The sequence below is a fragment of the Pituophis catenifer genome, unplaced genomic scaffold, assembly GCF_029215685.1.
Source record: "Pituophis catenifer annectens isolate HBS135680 unplaced genomic scaffold, rPitCat1.0.hap2 SCAF_15, whole genome shotgun sequence".
Lineage (NCBI taxonomy): Eukaryota > Metazoa > Chordata > Lepidosauria > Squamata > Colubridae > Pituophis > Pituophis catenifer.
In genome coordinates this window covers 14,268,965-14,280,459 of record NW_027256895.1, presented here as the reverse complement: position 1 = coordinate 14,280,459, position 11,495 = coordinate 14,268,965, and the positions used below count along the sequence as shown (strand labels likewise).

Below are 11,495 nucleotides of genomic sequence, written 5' to 3'. Positions count from 1 at the left end.
CCACAGCCTCCTAGAGAGGCTCTGGAGCCTGGGGAGAGCAAAAAACGGGCCTACCGGTCCCACTGTGCCATTGCGTGCCAAAAGCTGGGGGAGCGCAGGGGGGTCACGTGCGTGCATGCACGGGGGCGGGGCGCATATAATTATGGGTGTGGACACACGCATGACAAACACACACACACACACGTGCGACCCCTACTTTTGGCACGCGATGGCAAAAAGGTTAGCCATCACTGGCGTAGGGTCTCCTGCTTGGGTAGGGAGGTTGGACTAAAAGACCTCCAAGGTCCCTTTTCAATTCTGTTATTCTCTCATTTCCCTCCCTCGCCTTCCAGAAATGCGACAGAAATTCGACTCGGGCGAGGATCCTTTAGACCCGGAAAATCAACAAGGAGGATCAGGACATCAGCACCAGTGGGCGTCTGAATTTAACCCCTTTGGCTCCGGGAACTTTCATTTTAAGTTTCATTTTAATTAATCCGCTTGAGCCGGCCTCCCACCCACCCACCCACCCAAGACCTTTTTGGCCAGCGAGTTGATGCACAAAGAGGACCAATAACAACTCCCGACGCAAATGGAACCGGGGGTGGGGAGGGAGGTTAGTTTCCTTATTTATATATTCAAGTATCCCTTTCCAGAGGACCGGAAGTTTGCTCCTCGAGATAGTAACCCAGGACCACAAGGAAGACGGCGGCCTCTCGCTCCTAGCTGCGATTCCCATGAAACACTGACCGGGAAAAGGGGATTTACGATGCATGCAGAGCCTTAAACCTGTCCTTTCTTAGGGATGTTTCCCAAAGTTAGGTTGAGCTCAATCCTTGTAGTCCCATCTAAACATCTCTCAAGTTCTTCTTTGTGCCTGCAAGACCCAGGGAAGCACTGCCGGTCCTACGATCCCGCCGGCCTTTTTGCCAAGGAAACCGTTCATTTTTAAAATCCTAGCAAGGCGAAGGTGTATCCTTTTTCCTTTTTTCTCTCTCTTTTTTTTTTTTAAAAGGAAAGCATGCCGTTTTGAGTTCACCTTCCCAAAGGGAAAGCTTGGCCGGACATGTTGACATTTGAGTGGCGCCACGCCTTGGGACGGTTTCGGCCGATGGCCCTGCCAAGAATTGTGTTTTTGTGCCATCTCTTGGTAGGGAAGGAGTTGTGCGTTGGGGAGGGGGGGTTTATAAACTTTGGGGGCAAAGTTTGTTTGACCTTGGAAGGAGGAGGAAACCCCAGACTGTGTCAGACTGGGGGAAAAAAAGGAAGAAAAATAACATTGGTTTGGTTGCTTTTGAGCCTATCTGGATGGTATTCTTTATTGATAAGATATTGGTTTTGCACATTGACTGCTCCTTCTTTCAAATACTGGAGGAGGACCCGAAGAACAGTATGGATTCGGATACAAAAATTGATAGCTTTCATCCTTTCCGTGACATTCCCCTCTGTCCCGGAATTTAAATATTTTTCAGGCATAATCTAACAGCTCTACCTGCTGACCGTGAACGCCCTCATTTTCTACAGTTAGTTAAAAAAAAATTTTTTCTCCTCCTCCTCCTCTTCCATTTTTATTTAGTACAGTCATTACATAAAGCCCGGTCTGCTTCAATTGTTATCATCAGAGTCCGGGGGAGGGAAGGAAAAAAAAAAAAGAGATTAAGGAGAGGTATTAATATCCTGTCTTTACCGAGAAAAGTGTCAAGATTAAAAAGTTTCGTATTGCAGAAATAATTGATTTCTTTCCCCCCCCCCCCCCTCAAACCTTTAGCATTTTTTGCTGGAGCAAAGGTTGAGGAAGCGACCAAAAGTGCTGAGTTAAGAAGGCTGAAGGTTTCGGCATAATTTGCCTCCTGAAGTTCTGAGCCAGAAGAAAAAAAAAAGGGGGGGGGGGGAAACTAACTAAAATACATTTTAACTCAGGTTGAAAGTGAGGCGTTTTAAACTGGGTGCAGTTGGGTGAGCCTGGAGGACGGAGGGGTAGGGCTGTGTGTAAAACAGAAATGTTTTTGTTTCCAGTTCTGAGGGAAATAGATCGGATTTGGAACATTCTGCAAACGTGTTTCAAGTGTACTTATTCCGAGAGAACACAACATGTGTTGAGTGTCTCATCCTGTGGAAAAAATACGACATAGGAACCAAGCTCCTTGTTGCCTGGTTTTGCTTTCTAAAGTCATCCAAGTAAAAGGAGGTGAATGTTACACACCACTCAATCCACACACACAAAAATGGGCAAGAGGCAGAGGTGGGCTGCTGGGAGTTCGCAGGGGTTCAGGAGAACCTCTAGCTAAGTTTCTGTGCCGTTCGAAGAACCCCCAATCCTACTCTGGGTTGGCCCCGCCCACCCCACCCTTCCCAGGAGTCCCCACACGGCCCTTTTTGGATGCAGGTAAGTGGAGGGCTCGTGCGGAGACTCAGAGTGGGCGAAAAACGGGCCTACCAGAAGTTCGGGAGGACCTCCGGAGCCTGGGGAGACAGTTTTCGCCCTCCCAGAGGCTTGAAAAAAGCCTCCGGAGCCCGGGGAGGGCAAAAACGCTCCCCTACTGCTGTGATGCAGGTGGCTGACTAGGCCACGCCCACCCAGCAACCAGGCTCAGGGTGGGCGAGGCTTGGGAGGGCGAAAAACAGGCCTACCGGAAGTTTGGGAGGGCCTCCGGAGCCTGGGGAGGCAGTTTTCGCCCTCCTGGAGGCTCAAAGAAAACCTCTGGAGCCCGAGGAGGGCAAAAACGCTCCCCTACTGCTGTGGTGCAGGTGGCTGACTAGGCCACGCCCACCCAGCAACCAGGCTCAGGGTGGGCAAGGCTTGGGAGGGCGAAAAACAGGCCTACCGGAAGTTTGGGAGGGCCTCCGGAGCCTGGGGAGGCAGTTTTCGCCCTCCCGGAGGCTCAAAGAAAACTTCTGGAGCCCGGGGAGGGCAAAAACGCTCCCCTACTGCTGTGGTGTAGGCGCCCGCTAGGCCACACCCACCCAGTAACCAAGCAGAGAACCCCTTGCTAAAATTTTTGAAGCCCACCCCTGGCAAGAGGATTATATTTGTTTATAAGACTTTGGTTTTATTAATCATTTTTGACCAGTTTTGTTCCGGCTCGGAATGTTTCGCACATTATTTTAAAAGGGAGACCCCCCTCCCCACTTGTGACCCATTCTGCAAAGCACCTGAAGGCAGAATTAAGAAACCACGGATGGAAACGAATCAAGGGGAGACAACCAACCTAGAACTAAGGAGAAATTTCCTGACAGAACAATGAATCAGTGGTGGGACAGCTTCCTTTCAGGAGTTGTGGATGCTCCCATCAGTGGAGGTTTCAAGGAAAGATTGGATGGCCACTCGTCATCCGTGAGCCGTGATGGCGAACCTATGGCACGCGCGCCAGAGGTGGCACGCAGCGCCCTCTCTGTGGGCACGTGAGCCGTTGCCCCAGTTCAGCTCTGCCCTGCATGCGCGCACAGCCCCTACCAGCCAGCTGGTCTTCAGGTCTCTGCCGCACATACATGGGAGGCGGAGCACGTATGAGGGGCACATGCAGGGCACATGGGCAGGGGGCGTGCGGGCGGCACACACCAGTGGTGAAATTTAAAATTTGTTACTACCGGTTCTGTGGGTGTGGCTTGGTAGTGGGGTAATGTGACTGGGTGGACATGGCCAACTTTTTTTATTATTATTTTATGAAAGCATTGTTTTTCAACCTATTCACCCAGATAGGTTGTTAAAAAAATGCTTTTAAAAGGTTAAAAAAATTGCTCTGACGATCACGTGGCACAGTTGTTTAGGTTTTAGGTTTTATTAAATTTGTATACCGCCCTACTCCCGAAGGACTCAGGGCGGTGAACAGGCACAGGATAAAATACAAAAATACAAAAGTTAAAAACAATTTAAAACCAAATTAAATAATATTGGCCCACGACAATTAAAATCCCAATAAATTTAAAACAAATTAAAATTTCAATTTAAAATTTAAAAGAAAGGGGAGAAAAATTAGGCCAAGCCGGCTTGCTGGAATAAGAGGGTCTTAAGAGCATGGCGGAAGGTGCGCAGATCCGGGATCCTCCGTATCTCCGAGGGGAGCTCGTTCCAGATAGTGGGTGCCCCCACAGAGAAGGCCCTCCCCCTGGGGCCGCCAGTCGACACTGCTTGGCTGACAGCACCCGGAGGAGCCCCTCTCTATGAGAGTGTACCGGCCGGTGGGAGGCTATTTGTGGTAGTAGGCGGTCCCGTAAATAACCAGGTCCTAAGCCATGGAGCGCTTTAAAGGTAGTAACCAAAACCTTGAAGCGCACCTGGAAGACCACCGGGAGCCAGTGCAGCTCGCGCAGGAAAGGTGTTACACGGGAGTGCCATGTTGCTCCCATAACCACCCGCGCGGCCGCACTCTGCGCCAGTTGGAGTCTCCGTGTGCTCCTCAAGGGGAGCCCCATGTAGAGAGCATTACAATAGTCCAGGCGGGAGGTAACGAGGGCATGAGTGACTGTGTGTAGGGAGTCCCGATCCAGAAAGGGACGCAACTGGCGGATCAGGCGAACCTGATGAAAAATCCTTGTGACGATCACAAAAAAGTCAGAACACTCGTCAGAGCATTTTTTTTTTACCTTTTAAAAGCAGGAAGTAACGACACCCGAGCGGGTGGGCGGAGCCTCGCGCCGCCATCGCTACCGGTTCTCCAAACCGCCTGCCACAATCGCTACCGGATCGCCCGATCCGGTCTGAACCGGGAGCATTTCACCACTGGCACACACTCATGTGCAGTGGGGGGGGTGCATGCACAGGGATCGCACGCGCAGTGCATTTTAGAGGTTCAGGCACGCACACGCTTTGGCCACTCGGTCCAGAAAAGGTTAGCCATCACTGGTATAGGGTCTCCTGCTTGAGCGGAGGTCCTGTCCAACTCTGTTATTCTGACCCATTGCTGCCAGAATTTAGTAAGGTAGAGTAGAACAGAACAGAAGGATAGGATAGGATAGTAAATGAATAGAAGTTGTTGATTTGCCTTTTTTTGGGAGGCTGAGGTATGTGTTGTCAGTTTTTACTGAGATGGGAGACAGATCTTTCATGTAAGTTGAGAGTTACAACTTAAGGTTCTTAGGATAGAAAAGCAAGTGGTACGAAGCCCGCAAGATGCTGAAAAATAAGCCATTCCTCCACTTCGTTTTAACATAACAATATGGGCTAGTTGTGTAGCATCTCTTTTGACCCATTTTTGTATTTTAAAAGGTAAAGGTAAAGGTTCCCCTCGCGCATATGTGCTAGGCGTTCCCGACTCTAGGAGGCGGTGCTCATCTCTGTTTCAAAGCTGAAGCACTGTCCAAAGACGTCTCCGTGGTCATGTGTCCAGCATGACTAAACCCAAAGGCGCACGGAACGCTGTTACCTTCCCACCAAAGGTGGTCCCTATTTTTTCTACTTGCATTTTTTACGTGCTTTCGAACTGCTAGGTTGGCAGAAGCTGGGAGAAGTAACGGGAGCTCACCCCGTTACGCGGCACAAGGGATTCGAACTGCTGAACTGCCGACCTTTCGATCGACAAGCTCAGCCTCTTAGCCATTGAGCCACCGTGTCCCCTTATTGTATTTTAAATTTTATTTTATTTTAAATTTATTTTAAAATTTAATTTTTTATTTATTTTAAATTGTATTGTATTTTAAAGACACTACCAATTTTTTTTAATATGGAATGGAATAGAGTGAGTAGAGTAGAAAAGAGAAGAGAAGAGAGAAGAGGAGAAGAGAGTAGAGGAGAAGAGAAGAGAAGAGAGAATGGAGTAGAATAGAATAGAACCGTGATGGCGAACCTATGGCACGCGTGCCACAGATGGCACACAGAGCCATATTGGTGGGCGCGCAAGCTCAGCTCCGGCCATCTGATTTTCGGGCCTTCTGGGTCCACCAGAAGTCAGGAAACATGCTGTTTCCAGCCTCTGGAGGGCCTCTGGGGGTGTGGGGAAGGCCGTTTTCACCCTCCCCAGGCTCCTAGAAAGGCTCTGGAGCCTGGGGAGAGTGAAAAATGGGCCTACCGGGCCCACAGTGCCATTGCGTGCCAAAAGCGGGGGGAGTGCAGGGGGGTCGTGCACGCATGGACGGGGAGGCAGGGCGCATAGAATTAAGGGTGTGGGCACACACGCGTGCGACCCCCCCCACACACACTCCCCCCACTTTTTGCACGAGATGGCAAAAAGGTTAGCCATCACTGGAATAGAATATTAATAGAGAATAGAAAATGGAATGGAATATAGAATTCAGCTTTGTCTCAAGTTTGTTTGCAAGAATTTGGGAACAACTGTAGCCACAACCCTCAATGTTGATCTGTAAAGAAGGCCTCCAGCTTTGATGGCCTTGCTTCTAAAGTACATGTGCCTTGCACCATGTCCCAGGTATGTTCAGGGCACAGTGGTAGGGAAGAAAAACCTACCGTGGTCCAGGTGGAAACCTTTCCCCGGGCTGCCTTCTCTATCACGTTAATACGGGAATGGCACAACACTTAAGTATTTCAAAGAAGAAAATGGAGACTTATTTTCTCTCGAGGTAGTTGTTTTTTCTGCCCCAATTTTCACAACCCTTGGCATGCCTTTGTATCGCCTGAGAAGAAAGTCCCAGGACGGCACTAACACTAACTCAGTTTATTTTCCTCCTTGAGGACTAGTATGGTGTACCAGCTAACAGATCAGCTACAAAGGGTGAGGGACGCTTGGCTTCTAGTCTTCCTCCTTCTTCCTCCTCTTTGGCAATCATGTTGGCGATCCTATTTTTATTAACAGGAAAAAGTGCTGCTGAATTTTGTCCAAACCGGTCTCTTAGATTTGGAAGCCATGATCATTTTCTTCTGCCGGGACCTCGTTTTGCCTTCAATCTTTCCTTGGAGGATTAAGTGAAGGATGCTGTATTTTTCTGGGTGTCGCATTGCATGTCCAAAATATTCTTAATGTTTGCTTTTTTAATGGTTTTGATGATTTCCCTTGGCTTTTCCAGGCGGCTTATCCCCTCCTCGTTTCTGATTTTGTCAACCTAGGTTATACGTAACAGCCGCCTGTAAATCCACATTTCAAATGCTTCTAGTCCCTTCAAGTGGCTTTCTGTCAGGGACAAATTCTCCCCTCCGTAGAGCAGGATAGAAAAGTGGAAGATCTGGGGAACCTTACTTTGCTGAAAGATACACAGAAGTTGCTTCCCTATTTATTGCAGGTACCGTATCTTTGGGAGTATAAGACGCACTTCCCCCCCCCAAAAGAGGCTGAAAATTTGGGTGCGCCTTATACTCCGAATGTAGCCCTGCCCACTCACTGGCCCCCACCCTTCAGTCTCCGTGCATCTTCTTCCTGGCTGGAGACATTGCCGCAGACAATGGTTTGCATTTTTGGACTCCGCGCCTCACGTTTTCAGCCTCCAAACCAGTGGTGAAATTCAATTTTTTTTTTTACTACCGGTTCTGTGGGCGTGGCTTGGTGGGCGTGGCAGGGGAAGGATACTGCAAAATCTCCATTCCCACCCCACTCCAGGGGAAGGATACTGCAAAATCCCCATTCCCTCCCACTCCTGGGGGAAGGATATTGCAAAATCTCCATTCCAAACCCCACTCTGGGGCCAGCCAGAGGTGGTTTTTGCCGGTTCTCAGAACTACTCAAAATTTCCGCTGCCAGTTCTCCGAACTGCTCAAAAGTTCTGCTATCGGTTCTCCAGAACCTGTCAGAACCTGCTGGATTTCACCCCTGCTCCAAATGCTCCGTTTGAGAGACGTTCAAGGCTGCAGGAATCACCAAAGCACATTGCCGCCTCTGCGCATTGCATTTTCGACCTCCACACGCCCCATTTTTGGCCTCTGCGTGTCGCATTTTTGGGCATCGATTGGCGTCGATGTGCTTTGACAATCCCCCCAGTCTTGAATGCCTCTCAAAAGGAGCATTTGGGGGCTGAAAACACGAGGTGCGGAGGCCAAAATGGCAACCCGGAACAGCTGCTGCCTTGTCTTACCGCTTTCGCCTGCTTTACTCACCGGAGCTCCCTCCGATGATCAGCTGTGCTTTTGAAGCTGCTTATCAGCCCCAGTGCATACTCACAACCAGCGAACTAATGTGCCGAAGCTAAGGACGTTAGCCAGATGAATACCTGTAGGCAGAGGCAGATTTTTTTTTTCCTATTTTCCTCCTCAAAAACTAAGGTGCGTCTTATACTCTGGAGCATCTTATACTCCAAAAAATGCGGTAATCCTTGATTTACAATAATTAGTTTAGCAACCGCTCAAAGTAACAGCGGTATGGAAAAAAGTGACTTACTACTAGTCCTCACACAAGTCTTGTAGCATCCCCACAGGCACGTGATCCAAAATTCATGCATTTGGCCACTGACAAGTACAGGTAGTCCTCGATGTACGACCACAATTGAGCCCAAAATTTCAGTGGCCAAGTGAGACATTTGTTAAGTGAGGTTTTTTTTTTCTCCCCCATTTTATGACTTTTCTTGCCACCAGTTTTCAGTTGTTAAGTTAGTAACAGTTTACAACTTTTCTTGCTACCGGTGTTCAGTTTGTTAAGTTAGTAACATGGTTGTTAAGTGAATCTGGCTTCCCCATTGACTTTGCTTGTCAAAAGGTGCACGACATCAGCCCAGAATACTGCAATCGTCATAAATAGGGAGTCAGTTGGCAAGCATCTGAATTTTCGTCACGTGACCATGGGGATGCTGCAGCGGTCGTAAGTGCAAAAAAAACGGTCATAAGCCACATTTTTCAGTGCCGCTGTAACTTCAGACGGTCACTAAAGTGAACTATTGTAGGTCAAGGACTACTTGTATTTATGATAATTGCAGCATCCTGGCGTTGCATGACTCTCATTTCCAACCTTCCCAGCAAGCAAGTCAATATGGGAAGCTGGATTTGCTTAACCATGTGATTCATTTAAGGACTGCAGTGGTTTGCTTAAGAACCATCGCCAAAACAGTTGTAAAATCAGATGCGACTCTTAGCAGCCGCCTTGGTTTAGCAATGAATCCTGGCCCCAAATATGGTCCTAACTCAAGGACAACATGGAAATTTACATGCTGGCTTGTGTTCCAGAATTCAAGGCTGTGTTGTCTCTTCTGATTTTTTTTTTTTTTGCTTTAATTTATATGCCGCCCTTCTCCGGAGACTCAGGGTGGCTTACAATGCGTTAAGCAATAGCCTTCATACTTTTGTATATTTATACAAAGTCAGCTTATTGCCCCCACAATCTGGGTCCTCATATCACCTACCTTTGAAAGGATGGAAGGCTGAGTCAACCTTGAGTCTGGGGAGATTTGAACCTGCAGTAATTGCAAGCAGCAGTTGTTAATCACAGTGCTTTAGTCCACTGTACTACAGGCTCGTTTCTCCCCATAACAAACAAAACCAAGTATAGACTGGGCAGACCGGTTCAATGTGACCGATCTAAAGCCAGCCAGGGGTTCTTCTCTGGCTAATGGTAGATTAGAACTCGGGTCTCACCACTCCTAGTTCAAATCCTCAACCAGGAGAATTTATGTGTAAACGAGAAGCACATAGATTTAGTAAAATCTTTTTACGGATGCTGGATTGCAAGAGCTGTGGTTAGAATGCAGTAAGTATTGCAGACTAACTCTGCACACAGCCAGGAGTTTGATCCTGGCCAGATTAAGGCTGATTCAGCCTTGCATCCTTCCAAAGTCGGTAAAAAACGAGGATCCAGATGGTTGGGAGCAATAGGCTGGCTTTGTAAACCACTTAGTGCTGTCAGGCACTAAGTAGGGGTATATAAATGTGATATGGCCGGGCTCAAACCAGAGATGAGGTTGAAATGCACAGGTGCTCCACTGAGCAACCCCTCCCCAGCTGATTAGATCATTTAATTCAATAAGATTAATTGACTGATCTCCCCTCCAGTAGTGAAATCCTCCGTTTGCCACCAGTTTGCTGCCCGCGCATGTGGGGTGCACGCCAAACGGACGCTGCACGCACATGCACGCACTGTGTGCGCCAAATGCATGCTGCACACACATGCACAATGCACACTGAACACGCTGTGCACACCAAACGCACGCTTTGCACGGCAAAAGGAGGCTTAAGGTAAGTAGAACAGCGGGGGGGGGAACAACTGTGTCACGCAATTTAGATTCCTAGATTTTCTGCTTTCTAGCGAATATAAATCGTGCGGCACAGCTGATCGTCGGAAATACCAGTTCAGACGAACCGGTAGCTTTTTTTTTTTTACTGCCGGTTTGCCCGAACCATGCGAACCGGTAGCATTTCACCCCTGTTCCCCCTCCCCTCCCACCCTTTCTGACTTTCCATGTTGCAATTCCAAAGACGACAACCCAACGTTGGCCACTGCAGTTGCAAACAGTGTGTCTTTATATAAAACAGGTCACAGACATGTTTACTTCTTTCTTTTTTAAAAACATATGACAATAAACTTTTGAGTTGTACTCCACAGCAGCCAGCCGGGCAGGAAGGAGAAGCTTGTAGTTCCAAGACGCGACACCGTTCAAAATGTCCTCGTGTCGTTCCAATTCTTGGGCAGGTAGGAAGGAAGCCAGATCACTCTTTGCTCAGTGCCTTCCGTTTGATCAGTACTTAGCCCAAAAATAAATAGCTAAAATTCCTTTTCGGCTTCCTTCTTAACTTTCTTGTGCAATAATAAATCTAAAGGATGAATCCTATAAACCAGCGTTTCTCAAGCTGTACCGTTGAAGATGGGTGGACTTCAATTCCCAGAATCCCTCTGGGTAGGGAATTCTGGGAGTGGAAGTCCCCATGTCTTAAGTTGTTAAGGGTTAATTAAGAAACCTATGAAGTATTTGAAAGTCTGTCAGGTCTCAGAATGGGAAGGATTCCCTCTTTCTCTTGACTGTACTTTCATTTCCTTCTTGAACAAGGGTGTCAAACTCAATTTCATTGAGGGCCGCATTAGGGCTGTGGTTGACCTCAGGGGTGGCGTGGCCAACTAGGTGGGTGTGGCCAACTGGGTGGGCCTGGCCAGCTTAACGCCACTCCCCAAACGGCTGACCCGATGTTGCCTCTTCGCATTGGGTAGACCAGGCTGAAGCGACACAGGCCGGCCTCTCAAATTTTCCAGGATGGCCCCGCAAGCTGGATCCGACCACCTCGCAGGCCAGATCCGGCCCACGGGCCTTGTGTTTGACATCCCTGTCCCAGTGGTGAAATCCAATTTTTTTTACTACCGGTTCTATGGGTGTGACTTGGTGGGCGTGGCAGGGGAAGGATACTGCAAAATCGCCATTCCCACCCCATTCCAGGGGGAGGATACTGCAAAATCTCCATTTCCACCCCACTCCTGGGGAATGATACTGCAAAATCCCCATTCCCTCCCCACTCCAGTAGAAGGATATTGCAAAATCTCCATTCCCACCCCACTCTGGGGCCAGCCAGAGGTGGTTTTTGCCAGTTCTCCAAACTACTCGAAATTTCTGCTACTGTTTTTTTTTTTTTAATTAGATTTATATGCCGCCCTTCTCCGGAGACTCGGTGGTTTACAATGCGTTAAGCAATAGCCTTCATACTTTTGTATATTTTATACAAA

At 48.3% G+C, this 11,495-nt stretch overlaps 1 protein-coding gene across 1 annotated transcript in view; it reads left to right on the top strand.

The window, feature by feature from the left end:
- LOC139324262 (dnaJ homolog subfamily C member 3-like) overlaps positions 1-1,710 on the top strand; it is a 35,453-nt gene extending 33,743 nt beyond the window's left edge. Inside the window, exon 12 of the mRNA XM_070953982.1 lies at positions 333-1,710. Within this exon, the coding sequence (XP_070810083.1) occupies positions 333-475 (143 nt within the window). The 3' untranslated portion in view covers positions 476-1,710. The remainder of the gene's footprint in view (positions 1-332) is intronic.
- Positions 1,711-11,495: the final 9,785 nt, after the last annotated feature.